The sequence below is a fragment of the Terrapene carolina genome, unplaced genomic scaffold (assembly GCF_002925995.2).
Source record: "Terrapene carolina triunguis isolate 2854851 unplaced genomic scaffold, T_m_triunguis-2.0 Scaffold22, whole genome shotgun sequence".
Lineage (NCBI taxonomy): Eukaryota > Metazoa > Chordata > Testudines > Emydidae > Terrapene > Terrapene triunguis.
Genome location: NW_020664373.1, coordinates 21,299,976 through 21,321,281, shown reverse-complemented (window position 1 = coordinate 21,321,281; position 21,306 = coordinate 21,299,976). Strand labels below are relative to the sequence as shown.

The 21,306-nt window shown below is 38.4% G+C and overlaps 1 protein-coding gene across 1 annotated transcript in view; it reads left to right on the top strand.

Annotated features, from left to right (window-relative positions):
- The window catches only part of LOC112125929 (dystrophin-like), a 1,989,526-nt gene that overhangs the window by 1,027,436 nt on the left and 940,784 nt on the right, over nt 1–21,306 (top strand). The window contains exon 44 of the mRNA XM_026648920.1: nt 16,180–16,330. Within this exon, the coding sequence (XP_026504705.1) occupies nt 16,180–16,330 (151 nt within the window). The remainder of the gene's footprint in view (nt 1–16,179; nt 16,331–21,306) is intronic.

The following is a 21,306-nucleotide window of genomic DNA, read 5'->3' as shown; positions in this document are numbered from 1 at the left end:
CGGAGCCAGGGTGCAGGGGGACTCCCTGCACTGCAGATGTGCCCCGGGCAGCGGAGTGTGCACCCCAACTAGCAGGGGGAAGGGGAGGCAGTGAGGGGGGGAGAGAGAAGGGAGGTGGCCAGGGCTTCCTTCAGCGGGGCGCTTGCCACGCGGCCCCTCCCACTGCGCCGCCTGCCAGGAGGGCTCTGCGCCACTCCGGTCAGCGGGGAGGGAAGGACGCGGGCTGCCCTGCTGGGCTTGCTGCAGACCTGGCACCGGCTGGGGCAGAAGGAGTGCGCAGCCCGCTCACAGCAGGGCGCTCCCTTCCTCTGCACCGCCGCCCCCTACAGGGCGGCCGGAGCGTCGAAGCAAAAAAAAAAGGATTGTAGGGAAACCGCCCCTTAGAATCTGCCGCTCCAAGCACGAGCTTGCTCGGCTGGTGCCTGGAGCCGGCCCTGCCTGCTGGGAACAATGGGAGATAGATGTTGCGGCAGAGAAAGCAGAATTCCACCTTCGTTGGGAAAAGAGGAAATATTTATCCGGCAGGTTGCTAAAACAACAACGTGTGTTTCAGACTTAACATTTTAGAAGTAGCCCAGGGGACTTAGACTTGTGCAAAGGTGATATTTGATAGTCAAAAGATAATGCAATTTTTCATACAGCTGTGCAGTGTATGACCTGGATGTAACATATGTGATAAATATATATGCATGTTGGTATATGCTAAATATTATTGTAATTTGCACATGACCTAGAATAAGAACATGATTAATATTTGTCCATTATACATATATAGAAATATTAATTTAGGCTACCATAAAACTGAGCTTATGTGCTTTGTACATAAAATTTATGATTAGGGGTTGGTCAGTATTTTAATAATTAATCTTTCACAGGCTGAAAAATCTGAAAGTGTATTACTAATGATGTTTATGTCTGTTTTGGGTTGGGGAGTTTGTGCTGTGTTGCTCTCTTCCATAAAAGGTATACAATTAGCCAAATTCTCTTTATTTTCCTTCTGGAAAAGGTGACAACTGCTTTAGGGCAGGTCTACCCTACAAATTTACATCAGTGCAGCTGCACTGTTGTCTGGTGCTGCGCTGTCTGGTGAAAACGCTCTATGCTGACGGGAGAGAGCTCTCCCGTTGGCTTAATAAGTCCACCTTCTTGAAAAGCTCTCCCACTGACACAGCACTGTCTACATGAGGGGTTAAGGTTGGTATAGCTACAGGGTACATCGCTTAGAAGTGTGGATTTTTCACACTGCTGAGTGGTGTAGTTATATTGAAATAAGTACGTAGTGTAGACCAAACTTTAGTATCCAGGTTAAATTCACTAAGGTGCATCTCTCCATCTCTACCCCGAGTGGGGAGAAATATCTTTTGGGAAAGAACATTTTAGTTTTGAAAGTTTAAATCCATATATACTGCAGATGGAGCTCATGCCCCATAACAGTAATAGCTATTTACAAATTTGGAAATGGTTTAGCAGTATAGAATGATCATCCCAGACATGCCATCCCTTATCTCAATGAAATAAAATAGAAAGGGCAATGTGCTGTAAAGAAATTAAGTGTCCTCTGGCACTTGATTACAGATGAATTTGCTTATCTAAAACCAGAGCTGACACACGCTTATTTCTTATATTTAAATCTGTCATTGCCTGTGGAACACTGATTGACACTCTAGATGCTGTGTTTCTCTTAAGTGTGTCAAGTTAAAGTATGACTGAGGGATAAGAATGTCCATGCTGAGCACTGTCTGGGCAATTAACTCATTTATATTTTGGGAATACAGTGCCTCTTTCTGGTACAGAATTTGATTTTGCATGATCACAGTCCTAGGCAATGTGTACAGAGAAAATATGAACTCTTGCAAATTGTGCCAGAATAACTGTTGAGGCGGTGGTCTGTACTGTTCATTTGGGCTACCTAGTTCAGCCTGCTCTGTATATGAGGTGCGGACATTGAGAAACAAGGTCAATGAACTGCTTTGTGATTGTTAATGATGTGTTTGAATAATTTCTTAAGCCTTTAAACCAGGCTCTGTCATTTGCAGTACATTGCTGGACATCAGTTAATCAACATTTTTGCATCATAAACCCATAATGACAGGTGTTCTTTCACAGTTATAGTCTGAGCATATAGTCCCGAAGTGCCAGCAAAAGTATGTTTGACAATATAGCAGCAGTTTCAATACCTGTGGTAATGACCAGCTTAATAGAAAAATGTAATGTGCACTCTTTCAATTAAGTAATATCCATGTATTGTGGATAGAGGCTAACTACAATGTACATTGAACCAGTCTATTTCATAAATTTACAGCAAATCCTTTATCAATGCAGCAAATAGTTCAAAGCAAAGTTATCAGATCTCAAGAGCTTGCATATTAACGGATTTAATTTTGTAGGTAGCAGAATATGGTTAAATGTTTTGGCCACCTATGCTCTTTCTTAGCTTTTTCATTTTGAGAGATTATTTGCTGCAGTGTCATGAAATTACTTTTTTTTTTTCTTGGCTTCCGTGAACTGGAGTATTATTCAGTATTATTATTTCAGTAGGAGTCGTCAAACTTTTTAAAAAATATTTCCTCCAAGTGTGCAATAGACTTGGAGGAATTACAATTAGAGTAAAATTGTGTGTGTGCGAAGTTATGGACGAGGATGTAGGTGGTCTGGCCAAGTGGTCAGAGCAGGAGTCTGGTCTAGTGGCAGAGCAGGCATCCAGGTTAGGGAATGAAGCCAAGGGTCGGCACCTGAGTCAAGTGCCAGTTACCAGAGCTAGGTGTCAAGCCAGAGTCAGAACCAGGATTCAAAGCTGAGGGTCAGATACCAAATACCAGAGCAAAGAGTCAAGGTCAGAAATCAGAGGCTGAGGTTGGAGCCAGGACTGGTGACTGAGGATTGGAGATGAGGTGTAATGGCAGGAGGGAAGGCAAGGATCAAGTATGGAGCAGGAGCATGGTGGGAACGGGAGTGAAGGCAGAAATAAGGCAGGAGCAGAGCAGGAACAAGGTTGGGTGCAGGAGGCAGGCCACGAGCAGGATCCAATGCAGCCACAACAGGAAGCCACTATGTTGCTCAGACAAACTTCCTGTTCCTTCTCCTGGCTTAAATAGCATAGTAGGACCAATTGGTGGAGCTGGGAAATCCTCCAATCAGAGCTCATGTGTGTGGTGCCTTGGCTAGGTCTATCGTCCTAGTAGCTTTCCAGCCCACCAGGTGTCAGTAGCTATTGGGTGGGGACCAGGATGCGGCAGCTGTCTGAGTATTCCCAGGCCTGGGTTCAAGACCTGGAACATCAGAGACACCTGGAAACATTTATCTGGAATCAGAGGCTACTCTAGAGAGAGTGGATGCCACCTGGGATGCTGAGCCATGGGGAATACACTGATAATTAGCAATATGATAAAAGTACTGACTGAGACTACTCAGCCTAGCCCATGATATATCCTTCTCAGAGCACATGGGAGTACAGAACACCAAAAAACACTTATTCCAGAATTTCTACTGGCCTTGGGTTTTACAGACAGTGCAAAAATAATGTAAGTCCTGGGAAGTGTAAAAAAAATCTATATTCAAATGTGCCAGACAGCCATGACAGTTTGGGACAATAAGTGTTAAGCAAGAGAATCCCTTGGGAGTGGTTAATGCAAATTCCACAACTCCAGTTATGCAAAAACCCAGTCTTTTGAAGCTACGTCCTGAGAATTGGTCATGACTGGTGATTACCTGTTTCTGGACACTGTAGCTCAAAGGCCTGAGGTGTATCATTAAAAAAATGCTAAACTATCCAGTCAGGATTCTGGTTCCTGATCTAAAACTTGACATTAACTTGTTGTAACCAATGGGGCAAACCCAATTGTGGGTTTTGGAAAACTGACATCTACCAGAGCCCTACTTTGGAGTTGGGTGTAATCTCTAATAAACTATTAGCATACATGTAGATTTTTTTTATTGGTTTTATTGTTTCCTCTGTAATTTTTTTTACCTTTAAGAATAAATGCAGTTTGCTTTGTGAAGGCTGATTGGTAACTGGTGAGAGGTTAACAACAGGTACTGGATGCCCAATCAGTCTGCTGAGGAAACCACAGTGAGGTGCAGAGAGATTGTAAACCTAAGCCCTGGTCTGAATGGGGAGAGACACAGGTCTCCTCCCTAAAGAGGTGATGGTTGGGAGCCAGCAACCTTAAGAGGGTGCCCTTGAGGAAGACCAAGGGGGTGGTGGTCAAAGGTGTAATTAACCCTGAGAGTAGTATTTTTGTTCGTTTGTTTTTTCTTTGGAGCAAGAAGGAATTTAAAGACTGCATTTTTGTTTCCTTTTGGTACAAGAAGGCAGTTCAAGTCTGTGTCCTTAATACAAATGCAGAGGAGTTCCAGATAGCTGGTTGTAGCACCTTGATTCAAGGCTGCACAAGTTTACATCACTAGGGAGTAGAGGACTGGGCATAGCTCCACTCCTTCTTGGTCCACCAATGCCCCACCCCGACATGTTGCTTTCTTCATTTTCCAAGAGTTGGGGTGCAGAAGGCAATGGATCTGCCTCTGCTAATTTTCTGTTGGAGGAGTGTTCTCCTGCGCTAGCCACTTTGCTCTGCGTTCACCGCCTCAAATGCATTTAGTAGACTGCAGAATGCGCCCCTGTGTTTTGGTTCTACCCTAGAAAAAGAAGGAATTTAAGGATTTCTGATGGGGGGCGTTCTCCATTTTGGAGAAGAGAGGCATTTAAAAAGACTTGATAACATTTTCATAGTCTGTGGGCACTTAGGCCTCAGTCCTCCAAACACTTTTGCACATTTAACTTTGAAGTTAGTGGGACTGCTCACATATCCAGAGTTAAGTACCTGTGTGTTCACCAGTTTGGAGAGTTGGGGCTTGTTAGCAAGGGGACATTTACTTGTATTAATATACTGGTATAATTATACTGCTGCAGTTATAGCTCCCTGTGTGGACTTTCCTATTCAGAATAACAGTGGCTTAAACTGATTCCAAAGCAACATAAGCTAAAATGGGAAAAAAAGGCAACTGTTAATTCTGAATTAGTGGGCACATGGGGAGTTACGTTGATATAATGCTGTCACGCTGTCTGGCTCATGACTGAGGGCCTACCTCAGAGCAGACACCCTAAACTGGTGGTGTGTTCTAGAATTAGATTTCACCAAACCAGTAACAAATGTGAACTCCTGGATCACTGTAACACTCTTACCATGGAGTCACAGACAGTCCCCTTAGACTGTCCAGTCTATCTTGCCACCCAGACAAACTGGACTTTGTGATAAAAGATCTCTTATACCAAAAGTCACACCATATTTAGGTGTCAGTTGGTACTCTAGATCTATACCAAAAACAATACTGGTAGCCAATTCTATAGTAAACTAACTAAAGCTTTATTAGCTATGAAATGGAAATTAGAGTTACTGAAAGGTTAAAGCAGGTTAAATATATATACAGGTGAGTCACAGTCTGTAATTCCAACTGGAGCAGAGTTGTTGTAATCTGCCAGGTTCCCAAAAGTCTCTCAAGCTACCCAGAATAGTTCTGGGGATCTCCATCTTCTCATTCAGTTATTCCACTCAATCTAAACAGTCCAGAGAAGGTGGATCTTTCCCTGAATCCATACTCATAGCTTCTTCTCACTGACAGGGTCACTACCCATGTGAGCTCTTCCTGTGATGCTGGAGAGTGAGGAATGCATTTAGAGTCTTTGGCCTCTGATTTATCACACACAATGATGCCTTGCTTTGAAATTAGCACTTTTCTGTTAAAGTTCTGCATGTGTATTCCACAAGGCTTCTTTCTCATTTGATGGGTTAATTAGTTACAGGGGTATATACAATGTAAATGTTTGCTACTACATTATAATAAGATACAGATAAGTGAAAACAATGCAGGTAACATCCCACTTGTTTTCATGAAATTTAAACACCAAATGCACTCATACATTTAACAATCACTTTGTTCTATACTAATATACAAGCAAATTGGCCTGGCTATGCATTTCTAAGCATTCAGTGAGCCGTGGAGCTTTGACATGAGCTGGCACCTGGTCTGCGTCACAAATGCCAATAAATTTCCCCATGTAGACAAATCCTTAGTCTCCATTCAAAGGACAAGGTCCAGGGACTGTCTATTTTCCAACTATGAGAGCTTTACTGTTCCTCTTAAAGTGGTTACACAAACCCTTTGAAAGCACTGCTGAGTGAAAGTGGAAATAATCTTGAGATGCCAGAAATATTTGAGAGATCAGCCTGTCCTTCATCTTGGATTTCCAGTCTCAGTCCCTGTAGCAATGCAGTAGTCTGGGTTGGAATTTCCCTGTTTTCCCTGGTACCATAAGATGACCCCATGATAGTGATCAATGGGTATTTTATTAATAATTAATTACTTAAATGTTTATTAAATTGTACTGCTATAAACAGAATATTAATGTGTCAAAAAATAAGAAATACTTAGATATTGTTTTCTGCAAGAAGGTAATTCTGATACATACTTACATTGCTGCTTATTGTGTACTCCTAATATTATTCTGTTCTCTCCTCTGATATACATATGTAACAATCAAAAATATTAATGCGTGTACATCAGGAAAAGAATAGCCCCCCACAGGAAAGAACATAACTTAAGTTTAAGGGGCTGCTGTAGTCCTGGGGAGTAGGCTTGATGACTCGGGTTGGTGGAGAATGGGAGGTAAAACAATCTACCTTGCATATTTTATCTTTTATAACAGCCAGCCCTGTCTAAATATAAAGTGGTTCTAAGATTTGCATATTACATGTGTTTTAAGCCTGTGAAAGCAGTACACTTTTTTACCATCTAATAACTCCTTGAGGTACTTTTGGAAGAGGATATTGCAGAATCTAGACATTGTGGCGTCTAACACTAAATCATCTCCATTTGGTCCATATGCACAGAGAATATGTAAATTAAGTATGAATTAAACACTCAAAAGATGTAAATTCTGTGAAGAAGAATGAAAATGAAAACATCAAGTCCTCTGAAAATGGGTTAGCATTTTTTTTTTACTGAAGTGCTTTAATTTTAGAAGATACCCAGTGAAAACAAGTTTTCATATTTTATCATCTGTCAGAATGGCCTTAAGTATTAAAGCTAGCACTATAGCACGTTAATATAGAATTATTTATACCACTTTGAAGTTTTTTATATTTCTTACAAGGTGCTAATTGTGCTGAATCAAGCTGACAAAATTGCATAATTTTTAGGTTAATATTAGCATAATCCTATAGCACATTGTTTAAAGGAAGTAAAGAAATAAAATGTGCAGAATATTTTTGCAATACGATGAATAACACGGTATCTTTCTCACAGTCATAATTTCCATGACACTAATCATGAATTTGGGGCGGGGAGGGGTTATAACTAGTTATGTACTTTGTCACGCGGGCCAGTGTGCTACTGAGTAAGACTTCTGAGAATTTTTGCAAATTTAGCTTTGTCTATATCCAGTAGAGTAGAGCATGGGAGTAATATGGGGATTTCATGATTTTAAACTGTTTAAATATTAGTGAATAGTTTTAAAACCAGTTTTAACAGGAATATAGAGGATATTTTCTTTAAAATAATAATGCAGGAGTTTTCACTTTTGTCTATAAATTTTTGCCATTTTTTTTGTTTAAACTAAAGTTTTGGCTTCTGCATTTTCTGCCATGACGTGCTATGAAAAGCGTAGTCTCAGAGCAGGTGCCTGAAAGCATGGACTCTGACTCCTATGTGGCGCCCCATTGAAATCGAGGCTTGTGTATCTCTTTGCAGGTTAAGAAACCTTAATGAGACATCAAATTTACACCACAAAACCCACAGTTAGTGCCTTGATGTGAAAGGATGTTTGAATTACAGGTTAGGATTTTCTTCCTAGTGAAAAGCATATGGCAATTCCAAATTTTGATTAAACATCATCCTAAGGGGTGTGTTTTCCCCACTTGCCTAAATATTTATTTTAGTACTCCAGTGATCTGCGAAGAGAGAAGCCTCCCACTCCTTTTGTGCCTCAACACCAATTATGTTGCAGGTTCCCTCAGCAGTTCTTTCAGTGGCATTTTACCTTCGTATGGATGCAAATGATGCTAGTGCATCAACAAGAGAATAAACCAAAAGACCCAGGCTGAGTTCAGCTTATTCTGGCCTTCATTTTAGCATATTTTTGAAGTCTACCTTCCTGTGTGACAGTGCACGTGATAGGAAAAACTAGTCAGGAATGCCCATTAGTTTCACACTTGCGGATTCTTGATGCATTTTTGCCTGATGGGAACAGGGCTGCTAGCTGTCACATACCTACTTTCATTTTTGTTTATTATTTTGTTTAAAATTTTCCAGGAATTTATCAGTGCTTAATCCATTTTTAAAAAATGGTGAAAATTGGTGCGAAAAATTAACTTTGCAGTTTTTTGGGGTAAATATTGGGTTTAATATTGGGATAAGAAGACAGTAAAAAAAGCAACAAAAAAAAGAAAAGTAAGAGTTTTGAAAGTAAAAGCAGTTTAATGCCCTGGTTTATTTCATGAACTGTACATTACCAATATGTGTATCTTCCACTACATTGCCTTACTTTAACAGACAGCCTTGCATTTACATGTAGACTAATTTATTATTACAAAAAAAAAAAAAAAAACTACCAAATGTAATGTATGGCATTTTCTTAACATAATCAATAGGTTCATGTATTTGAGTGGTCCAATATCTGGATGAAGATCAGTAATAAAAATAAATAATTTTTGCAAAATCCAAGGTTGTTTTTTTGGTAAAAATCTGTAAAAACTGAAAACAGAAGGCCTTACTGATAGGGTACATGTGCAGACATCTGCCATGCTTGCCTGCAGTCCTCCAGGATTCTCATGCTGTGGCTTCTTTTGTCATTTGGGGGCTGCTTTGATACCTCCTCTTCAGGCATCCAGGTGACTGCCTAAGTCCTTACTGATGTCCCTGCTAGGAAGAGAAGGATAGGAGAAAAGATAGGAGAGGGAATTTCTCCCTGCCCTCTGACTACCACCCAGCATCCCCACCATCTGAACAAATGTCTGCCAAATGCAAAGGGATCAAACGGATTGAAAAATAAATTTTGCTTTGAAGATTTTGAGAGGCTAGCATAGAATAAGATGAACTAGTCAATATTTCAAAATAACTTCCTGGAAAAAATAGTACTTAGCAATTTGTGTCTTGAAAATCCTTTACAAATATTAAGCCTCTTGGTAAAACTGAAAAGTAGGTAAATGTCATACTAATTATGTAGATGAGAAATCTGAGGCACAATGAAGCTTCTTGATTTGATACAAGGACATGTGGAAGACAAGTAGCCATCTCAGTATTAAAACTTGAGTCCTGACTGCCAATCCTGTGCTCTGACCACTGGGCTATCTACTTTTTGAGAATCTAAAATTTTCTAGCATTACTCCAAGGAAGGCAAATGTAATCAAATAATTGTTTTTATTTAAATCTAGTTTAATTTTGACATTTTCAAGTTGTAGTAACCGCAATGAAAATGTAAAGGAAGGGTTTTTGTTTTTTTTTAAACAAGTATGACATGATATTTTTTTTAAAATGCTCTATAAGGTGTTCAGAACAGCATCATGTATTAGAAATAAAATTTATGGTGCATGAATGAAGTAACAATTTGGGGTTTTTTTACTTGCATGGTGGTGTTATTCTTACAGATATTTAAATATATCTAACCACACAATTAACAAAAGAAGTGCATTTTGGTTGCCAATACATTTTGAATGACTTTTATTGCTGCTTAACCATAGTTTTAGCTTTAACTTTTATTCTGATTACAGTGGGATAACAATAGGTTTTTTTTCCCCAAATAGTCATGAGCAATGAGTGCTAAAACTTAAATGCTAAGAGATTGTATTTTGAATGCATATCTGCCCACTGCTGCTTCCCTCTCTCCTCCCCCTTGAAACTTCAATTAGGCATAGAGAAAGAGAATGGAGATTGACTTGAGATTCAATTTGCAAGTGCTGAAATGCAAATTCAGCAACTCTTATATCAGCTCATACTGAATTTTTCACATTTAAGTAGCTGATAAACTTGCTCAAGCTGAGAAGAGTAACTTTATTTTGTGAGAAACATGAAGCTCATTTAACTGGTTGAACCAGAAGAAATTTATTTTTACCTTTTATATTTTAGGTGACACTTTGTGTGAATCAAGATTTCCATTTACTTTAGGTTAAAGCATGTAAATATGTACTTGGTTATTAAAACATTTTGTATGTTTCCATTATAGAGGAGTTAATCCTTAGTAAATATATTTTAATAATTAATTCAAAATATCACAATCATCTTACAAAATGTAAATTTGCCATGCAAATAAAATTTTAAATTTTTAACAGTGCAATATTCTGTTATTGAGTGCTGCTGAGAGTCTTGCTAGAAGACAAGATCTTTGGCTGAGCCCATACTACTAATAAGTTTAGCAAAATTCAGCTTTAATATTAACCAGAAACTATAATTAACTTGTTCTCACCACTGATGAGAGGGCGGTGATTTTGTCATGATGACTTGTGTCATAATTTTTAGGAATTTGTTAAAATCAGAAGTCAAAGACTCTCTTACCCTCATTGTTAATTGACAGGGCTTGGAAAGGCTCCACTATAAGGCTGAAATCTTGGCCTCATTCAAGTCACTGGAAGTTTTCCCACTGACTTGAATGGGGCCAGGAGTTTGCCCCTGGTCACTCAATAGCAGTGAAAAGATGCAGTGGGCAAGATGGAGCCAATCTCCCTGAAGAGGGTCATGCCAAAAGGATAGAGAAAATTCCTTTTTCTCCTTCCAAAAAAGAACCATCATAATGATGATAGGAGGAGGGGTAACCCATATTCTTGGAATAATCTGATTTACTTGGTTAGGTAAATGATTTGGCATTCAGGCTGTTTATCTATGCAGGAATCAGGCTGTTTCCTTCTCAAATAATTGAACACACTTTTAATTATCCTTTAAATATACCCCAACATCTATTAGAATCCACAAAAGAGGATTATTAAACAAATAATAGTTGCATATTTAACAATGGCATATTTAACAAAATATCCCAAGAAATCTTTCATTAATTATCACACTCAACAGTGCAGCAAAACACAAGATACATGAATTTACTACTTGAATGAGAAATTCCACAAATTTGCGGGCAGGGGACTGGACTCGATGACCTCTCGAGGTCCCTTCCAGTCCTAGAATCTATGAATCTATGAATAAAATGTCTAAATCAAAGAGTTGTTTCCAAACACTGTACCATAACTCTGCTTTGGGAAGTTCTATAACTTTAAACCACTGAGGAAAATCTGATGGGCTTAAACTTTGGCAAATCAAGTGTAAAAGCATGATTAGGTAGGCCAAAAAGGAATTTGAAGAGCAAATAGTGAAAGACATGAAAGCTAACAGCAGTTTTTTTTAAGTACGTCGGAAGCAAGAAGTCTGGCAAACAATCAGTGCGGGCACTGACCAGTCAAGGTGCTAAAGGAGCAATCAAGGAAGATAAGACCACTGTGGAGATGTTAAACGAATTCTTTGTATCAGTCTTCACTCAAGAGCATGTGCGATTCGCACACCTGAGCCTTCTTTTAGGTGAACTGTCCCAGATTGAGATGTCAATAGAGGAGGTTTTGGAACAAATTGATAAATTTAAACAGTAATAACTCATCAGCCATCAGATGATATTCACCAGAGTGCTGAAGGAATTAAGATGTGAAATTGCAGAACTACTAAGTTTGTATGTAATTTATCACTTTAATCAGCCTCTGCACCAGATGATGAGAGGTTAACTAATGTGACGCCGATTTTTAAGAAGGCTCCAGAAATGATTTTGGCAATTACAGGCCAGTAAATTTAATCTCAGTATCTGGCAATGTGATTGAAACTATAGAAAAGAACCAAATGATCAAACACGTAGATGAACATGATATGTTGGGGAAGAGTCAACATAGCTTTTGTAAAGGCAAATTATGCCTCACCAATCTATTACAATTTTTGAGGGTTCAACAAACATGTGGACAAAGGTGATCTAGTGGACTTTCCAAGTGTACTTGGACTTTCAGAAAGCCTTTGAGAAGGTCCTTCACCAAACTCTCTTAAGAAAAAAAAAGCCATCATGGGATAAGAGGGAAGGTCTTCTCATAGATCAGTAACTGAAGATAGGATGCAAAGGATAGGAAACAAAGGGTAGAAATCAATGATCAATTTTCACAGTTGAGAGAGGTAAATAGTGGGGTCCCCCAAGGCTCTGTACCGGGACCTGTGCGGTTCAACGTATTCATAAATGATATGAAAAAGAGTTAAACATGAGGTGGCAAAGTTTGCAGATGATACAAAATTACTCCAGATAGCCAAGTCCAAAGCAGACTGTGAAGAATTACAAAGGGATCACACAAAACTGGATGACTGAACAACAAAATGGCAGATGAAATTTAATGTTGATAAATGCAAAGTAATGCAAATTGGAAAACACAATCCAAACTATAAATACAAAATGATGGGGTCTAAATTAGCTGTTGCCACTAAAGAAAGAGACCTTGAAGTGAAAACATCTGCTGAATGTGAAGCAGCAGTCAAAAAAGCTAACAGTGTTACGAATCATAAGAACAGGGATACATAAAATGACAGAAAATATCATAATACCAGCATATAAATCCATGATACTCCTACACCTTGAATACTGCATGCAGTTCTGGTCACCCCATCTCAAAAAAGATGTATTAAAATTGGAAAAAGTATAGAGAAGGACAACAAAAATGATTAGGGATATGGAGCAGCTTACAAATAAAGATTAGAAAGACTGGGACTGCTCAGCTTGAAAAAGACAGCTTACTTTGCTTAAGAGCCTTTAGTGAGGGACCTTGTCAAAGGCTTTCTGAAAATCTAAATACACTGTATCCACTGGATCACCCATGTCCACATGCTTGTTGACCCACTGAAAAATTTTAGTAGATTGGTGAGGGATGATTTCTATTTACAAAAAGCATGTTGATTCTTCCCCAACAAATTATGTTCATATATGTGTCTGAAAGTTTTGTTGTTTACTATAATTTCACATTTGAGTTCCTTCAGACCCCTTGGGTGAATACCATCTGGACCTGGTGATTTATTACTGTTTAGTTTATCAATATGTTTCAAAACCTCCTCTAATGATGCTTCAATCTGGGACAGTTCCTCAGATTTGTCCTGTAATAAGAATGGCTCAGGTTTGGGAATCTCCCTCACATCCTCAACCATGAAGACTGATCCAAAGAATTCATTTAGTTTCTCTGCAATGGCCTTATCATCCTTGAGTGCTCCTTTAGCATTTCGATTGTCCAGTGGCCGCACTGGTTGTTTAGCAGGATTCCTGCTCCTGATGTACTTTAAAAAAAAATTTGCTATTACTTTTTGAGTCTTTGGCTAACTGTTCTTCAGATTCTTTTTTGGCCTCCTAATTATATTTTTGCACTTAATTTGCCAGAGTTTATGCTCTTTTCTCTTTTCTGCACTAGGGTTTAACTTCCACATTTTAAAGGATGCCTTTTTGCCTCTCATTGCTTCTTTTACTCTGTTGTTTAGCCACAGTGGCTCTTTTGGGGTTCTCTATGTTTTTTAATTTGGGGTATACATTTGAGCCTCTATTATGATATCTTTAAAAAGTTTCCATGAAGCTTGCAGGGATTTTACTTTTGGTGCTGTACTTTTTAATTTCTGTTTAACTAACCTCCTCATTTTTGTTTAGTTCCCCTTTCTGAAATTAAATGCTACAGTGTTGGGCTGCTGTGGTGTTTTTCCCGCCACAGGGATGTTAAATTTAATTATATTATGGTCACGATATATTATGGCACCCCAGCTATATTCACCTCTTGGACCTGATCCTGTGCTCCACTTAGGACTAAATCAAGAATTGCCTCTCCTCTGGTGCGTTCCAGAACTAGCTTTTCCAAGAAGCAGTCATTTAAGGTGTCAAGAAGCTTTATCTCTGCATCCTGTCCTGATGTGACAATGTACCCAGTCAATATGGGGATAGTTGAAATCCCCCATTATTATTATTATTATTATTTTATTTTTTAACAGCCTCTCTAATCTCCCAGAGCATTTCACAGTCACTATCACCATCCTGGTCAGGTGGTTGGTAGTATATCCCTATTGCTATATTCTTATTATTCGAGCATGGAATTACTATCCATGGAGATTCTATGGTGCTGGTGCAGTTTGGTTCAGTTAAGATTTTTACTTCATTTGATTCTACGCTTTTTCACATATAATGCCACTCCCCCACCAGCACAACCTGTTCTGTCCTTCCAATATATTTTGTACCCTGGTATTACTGTGTCCCATTGATTATCCTCATTCCACCAAGTTTCTGTGATGCCTATTATATCAATATCCTCATTTAGTATGAGGCACTCTAGTTCATCCATCTTATTATTTAAACGTCTAGCATTGGTATAGAAGCACTTTAAAAACTTCTCACTTTTTAGCTGTCTCCCATTACGTGATGTAATTGAATGAGACTTTTTTTTTCATTTGACTGTTTCTCATCAGATCCTACCTGTATTTTATCATCTTCCATATTCTTCTCCTTAGTAGGACATAGAGAATCTCCATTAATAGATCTTCCCCTAAGGGATGTCTCTGTCCGAACCATGTGCTCCTCCGCACCTGTTGGCTTTTCCCTAGCCCTTTAAAAACTGCTCTATGACCTTTTTAATTTTAAGTGCCAGCAATCTGGTTCTATTTTGATTTAGGTGGAGCTCATCCTTCCTGTATAGGCACCCCTGTCCCAAAAGTTTCTCCAGTTCCTAATAAATCGAAACCCCTCCTCCCTACACATTGTTTCATCCACCCATTGAGACCCTGCAGTTCTGCCTGTCTAACTGGCCCTGTGCATGGAACTGGGAGCATTTCAGAGAATGCTACTACAGAGGTCCTGAACTTCAATCTCTTACCTAGCAGCCAAATTTGGCCTCCAGGACCTCTCTCCTATCTTTCCCAATGGCACTGGTACCTACATGTACCACGACCACCGACTCCTCCCCAGCATTACACATAAGTCTATCTAGATGTCTTGAGAGATTTGCAACCTTCACACCAGGCAGGCAAGTCACCATGCGTTTCTCCTGGTCGTCGCAAACCTAGCTATCTATGTTTCTAATGATTTAATTGCCCATTACTAATATCCATCTCTTCCTAATAACTGGAGTTCCCTCTCCTGAAGAGGTATCCTCAGTGCAAGAGGATACCACAACATCATCTGGAAGGAGAGTCCCAATTATATGATTGTTTCCCTCTGGTCCAGTTGGATGTTCTCCTTCCCTGAGGCTTTCATCCTCCTCAACAGCACAGAGGCTGTTAAACCGGGGGCGGGACCGTTCTACTGTATCCCGTAAAGTCTCATCTATGTACTTCTCTGTCTCCCTTAGCTCCACCAGCTCAGCCACCCTGGTCTCCAAAGCCCGTACCTGGTCTCTGAGGGCCAGGAGCTCCTTGCACCAAATGCACACATATGTCACCTGCCCATAGGGCAGGTAATCATACATGCTGCATTGGGTGCAATAAACTGGGTAGCCCCCACTCTGTTGCATTCCTGCATTCTCTTTTTACTCCTGCAGCTGGTTCCCTTGTTTTGTTTTTATCAGAGGGTTTTCTGGCTTAAGTTTAAAGAAGTTTAAGGAATGCTAAGTGTATATAGCCTCTCTCTCCCCCTCTCTCCCCTCCCACCCCCCCATTTCCCCCCGGCTGTAAACTCTCTTGCAAAACTCCCGTTATCTGCACCTGTTTGCTAGGACATGGGAACTGAACTATCCTTTCATACTTAATGGTGTTTCCTTCATGCCAGTATCTAGGCACGTTGGCAGGGTAGCATGGCAGATTGCACTGCTTCTGCAAGTATTGTACCAATTCTGTGGATTAGCACAGGACTTCAGGTTTTCAAATCTGTTAGTGGAGCACCTTTCATTAGCATGGAATTCGTTTAAAATATTTAAGAAAAAAAGAAAAAAGAAGCAAAAAATGAATAAGACACTGCCCTGTGGCTTACATGCTCAGTAATCTTGTGAGTGCTTAGAAGTTCTGTAATGTTTTCTTTTCATGTAGGTATTAAAAATTTCAAGCATATAAAGGCATCAAAATCACATCATTTGACACTAGAAATATTAAAAACTTTTGATTGTTCTCTTTCTAGTTAAATAACATACTAAAATATCATCACTTGGTTTCCGTTTCCACCTGTAGACGCTTTGACAGAGCTGTGAAGAAGTGGCAGTGTTTCCACCATGACATGAAGAATTTTAGTCAGTGGCTAACTGACACAGAACAGAATTTGGCTAGAGCACAAACAGGTACCAGGGACCCGGATCAAGCCAAAATAAAGCAGTACCTCAAGGTAGGTTTTGACTGACCAATTCCTGACCCATTCCTTTATAGTTCAATTGTATATAGTGTTGATTGCTGAGTGGTATTTTTATATGATGTTTTCAAATGTTTTCTTGTTCAACCTTTTTCTCTAACAAATATTATTTTTTCTGAGATATTAGCTGAAAATGCATTTAAAAATAAAATTAACGTTAGAATAAGGTGCAACCAGGTAACACTTCTGTAGTTAATGGTTTGGTCTGTCTTTACTTAGTTCAGGCACACAATGCCCATTCATTTCCATGTGGTTTGTATGTTCAGCGGAAGAAGAGAATAATGCTCTGGGAGATAAACTTTGCTTATGGGAGATGCTTTATTACCATGCTTTGTAGGAGAAACTTGATTCATGAGCAAGTCATGAAAGAGAGGTTCCATTAACCTTGTGTGGGTCCTTAACCTGTGTTGCCTGTGCCATCCTCTTTCATTTTGTAATCAAAAGAACATCCAAGATGTTTTTTTGTAAACTGCATCATGACAAAATTGCTATTCAGTTTTCATATGCCATTTCCAATTTGTACACTCTTCTATTCTTCTTAGTGGATGCATAATATGCCTTGTGCCACGTGACCAGGATTCATCACTAAATTTGGTCTGCTGGTTGGATCATTAGCTTCCCTGGGCCAGGCCCAGTACTGACGCTGAACGCTGATCCATGCCCTAGGTTCATAAGCAAAAAAATAATTATTAGTTTATTGATAGCTGACTTCATTCTCATTTTGTATGACTCAAAATGATAGTGTGTATGTGTGGATATAGCTATAGATATAGATAGATAGTATTAATTCCATACCAGTGATTTTCAAGTTGATTAGTTCATTTGGATAAAATGGTTTGTCTAACAATGACACTTTAGATACGTGTAATAAATTAATTCCCAAGCACAAGAAAAATCTTCTGCTTTCAGTGTTACATTAACAAGCACCTATACTGCAATGGAGATAAGAACCGTCCGGTAGAGAAAGTGTAGGCTGTTTAATGTCATGTGTTTTTATTTTTTGTTTTTGATTTTTTTTTAATTCAAGAAGGCACTGATCTAAAATGAGCCAGGAATGAGGGAAGAAATTCCCATTATAGGAGACACTCAAAAACAATGATGCATATGGAAAATCTTACTCTTTTCAAATTCTCTAAATGCCCTGGTGTGTTGTCTTTGTGAACTAGAATACTTGGGTTTTCATTAATCTTCAGTTTTAACATATTTGATTATTTCCTTTTAAGTATGTAAAATAGTGAGTTAATTATTTAAGATTTATTAAGTCATCTCGAGGTTGAAGAATTGGATTAACCTACAAGATAGACCAGCGAGAAATAGCTTTCCCATTTAGTAATCTATCTTTTCCTAACGAGAAGGAACCACATAATAGATTTCGATGTCTGTAATTAAGTACTACAGATATCTTTTAGGAGTGATCATTGACATTGACTAGTTCCCAGCACCACAATGCTGTGTAGTGCCAAATACAAAGGGAAATAAAAATAGCTCACAAAGATAATTAGATATGCATAATATATTAATATTGCACAAAATCAGTATTTTTAAAAATACACACAAGATTTTTCAAATGAAAAGATGCATAATATATAGCACATTTTAAAATAGTTATTTCATTAAGTAAAAATCTGACTACTACGTCCTCTTTTATAGCAGCCTTTCCCCGTAACCAAACTCAAACCAGAATTCACCTTAAACCAAGAACAAGGTTATGTGGTGAATGAGTGAATAGAAAAAGGATTGTGTATAATGAATGAGGCAATGTTAAGAAGATAAACTGGAACCCACAAAGACCTTTGTATCATTCAGTAAAGATGTCCCCTTCATTGTGCACCATACAACTTGCACACTGAATGAGGCAGAGGTCCTGCAGAAAATATAGTATATGATCATGTAATCAAAGATGCATCATAATGCATATCCAAAAGGGAGCAGACTTTAGGCTATGTAGGCAGTTGTTACTTCCAGATGGTCCAGTGCTCCCCCTTTGTGAGCTTAAACATATTTTAGTTATTTATTTATGTACCACATATGTAGAGGACATATCCGTGTAGAAAAGAGCAGAACTATATAATAAATTTGTTTGTGCCCTTTTGCCTGCCTTGCGACTCGCTGGCCACTAATTCTCCCAGGACATATTCCAGCCCTTTGAACAGCATCAAACAAGGTAATTTAAAGTAAAATCAATCTGTGGAAGAAATGGTTCTTCCTCTTCTTTCTCCCCTCATGCCACTCCTAAAAGAAAATTAGCCCTGACTCATGCTCAGAGACAGACAAGATACATTTCTGGTCTAGTGACATAAAAATCTCATGGCATTAAGTTTGGGCACTGCTTATTCCTGCAAGGCTAGAAACATGAGCTTTATGCCGTTAAGGAGGGGAGATTACCAGTGGGACAAAGAACACATTCCCTAGTCATGAAAGGACCTGAGATAATTGCCATTAAAGTCATGACATTTTGATGCCTCCAAAAGTTATTTTTGGTAATTTTTCAGAAGAGTTTTATATTTATTCACTTTAGTATTTCTCTCTTTCTGAGCCCTGCACATTTGGACTCTAAGGACCAGATCCTTTTCTGTTATAAATACACATACAGCAGTTCCCCTGGACTCAATATTTGTTCGCTTAATATCTGGCCCTTAATAGTGACAAAATCACCTGGATTTAAAGGTAGTGCTATAAGAAATAATCTCTCTTTTTTAAAGCTCTCCAAAACATTCTTTAAAATGGTTTCTTTAACATATCTGTTTTGTGTGCAAAACACATGTTGGGGAGGAGTGATGTAAAGGTTTTAGGAGCATGAGTTTGAGATGATCTGCAAAACCATCGTGTGCTCCACATATAAACAAGTACACACTTGTCAAATGGGCCATGCAACAGATATAAGAATCAGCTCATACAGCTCCTCTCTGCAAGTAATACTCCTGTGTTTATGACTGACTTAGGTCTAACCTCCTTCTCATCTAACTATCATCCATTTTTGTTCGTGAACATCCAGAACCTATGCATTTCTGTCTGCCCTATGGTTTTTAAAGCTACTGTCATTCAACACTAAATTGTGGTGAGAGGAAGATAGAGCTAGAGCCTTTTGAGGGCCTTAAAACAATTATTTAAAATGTTAGTTTGAGTGACAGAAGGCAATCTGGCAGTTAGGATTTATATGCAGAAGAAAAATTAGTCTGAAGAAATAGCTCTATTATTTAATTAATTGGTTCTTCGTCACTTTGTTGGCCATGTGCCGATGCTTCACCAACAGCTTATGTGGATGGTGCAAGGCAAGGGGAAATACTATTTTTATAAGACTGTTGTTTCGAAGGTATTAGCAGGCACTTGTGAAGCTGACAGAAGAGATGATAATCTCCATTAGGTTAAGCAGTTAAAAGTTCTGAACATTCTGACTCTTACTAGATTAGCATCTTGGTGTTTTTGTTGTCATTCTTTATGAAATCACATTGCTTAGTGAGGCATTTTCAAAATTAACAGGATTTTCTTGAAAAGGCTTTCATGAGCAGACGTATGACCTGGTGTTCAGAGGAAGATATTGTCTTTGATGCAAGCTGTATAAAATGTGAAGAAGTGTGTTACTAAAAATGTGAACTACTTTAAAATTTCTGTATTTAATATATTAATAAATACAATGAGTCAAATGTTAATATACAATAACATAAGTCAACTGCACAATTATGGGAGGTGATGCAATAGTGTTGACATGAGTCAGTAGGTAATTGCATTATTTCTGGTGAATTTACTGTTTGTGTTGATTTTGCTACATACTGTAGTGTTATTATACAGCAATTATGCACAGAAGATATGACACTAGTTATGCAAAACCTATTAATATGATTCTTTTATGTCATGAAATAGTCTTATTCTATCCATTGTTAAAGGACTGCTTGGGAACTCAGATGTCAAATTTAACTTCTGTTGTATGACTTCTAAATCTGAACATAATTTTATCTTTTCAGTTGTTAATGACAGAACTAGGAGTTCTGAAAGATCATTTGTGTACACTGTCTAAAATTTGACAAGGACTTTGAGGCAGGCTGGGGAAACAAAAGCTATGTGCCAGTCATATAGAGGAGAATAAATCTACAAATTACATTTGAAGAGGGGGAAAATCAGACAGCAGATGAATATATGGTGAGGGAAAGAATTTGGAGTCATAATGCATCGGTTTTTGTGTGTTTAAATCATGTATGTATACAGTCATAGAAGAAGGCTTATCTGACATTTACAGGAAAAAAATTTTGCCAAGATTTTCAAAACTAGAGTCTCTAAAATGTAGGTTCTTAATCCATGTTTGGGAAGTTAAATAAGCGATCATTCCTTTTTCGTAAGGAAGCTGCTACTGACTTCAGATTGGAGCTGTGGAGCATTCAGCACTTCTGAAAATTTGGCCACTTATTGAGGTGCCCAAATGTAGATTTAAGAGCCTAACTTTTAGTTTTGAAAATTTAGGCTTTCATTTTTTGTATTAATACTTTTCTGGATTTAGTTGTTATAAAGATTTACATTTTATTTTGAGCCTGAAGTTTGAAAGCAAACTTTTTGTGTACTTGATATGCATTAGTTCTGATTGGTTAGTAACGGATACCTCTGTCGAATTGAAACGGGGGATAGTTTTAAATTGTTGGAAGCCAAATAATTTTATTTTAAAAATTTCGAACAATATTTAGTTTAGAGAAAACACAAATGGTAGGCCAGTTCTTACTAGTAGTTTCTCTTACTGCCAACTCAGTGGTGTGTCTCCCACTATTTAATCAAAAGGATTCTTTAACATATCTTAGGGGACACCATGATCAAGACCAAGCAAAATAATCAAAATTATTAACCACGGCTATCTGCTTATTAAAGAAAGGAAAAAAAGAAAAAATTAAACAAAACAATGCATATGATCGAGTACAAGTTATAAACTGGTTACTTCTGTTACAATCCCTTTTACATGCCTTTTTGTG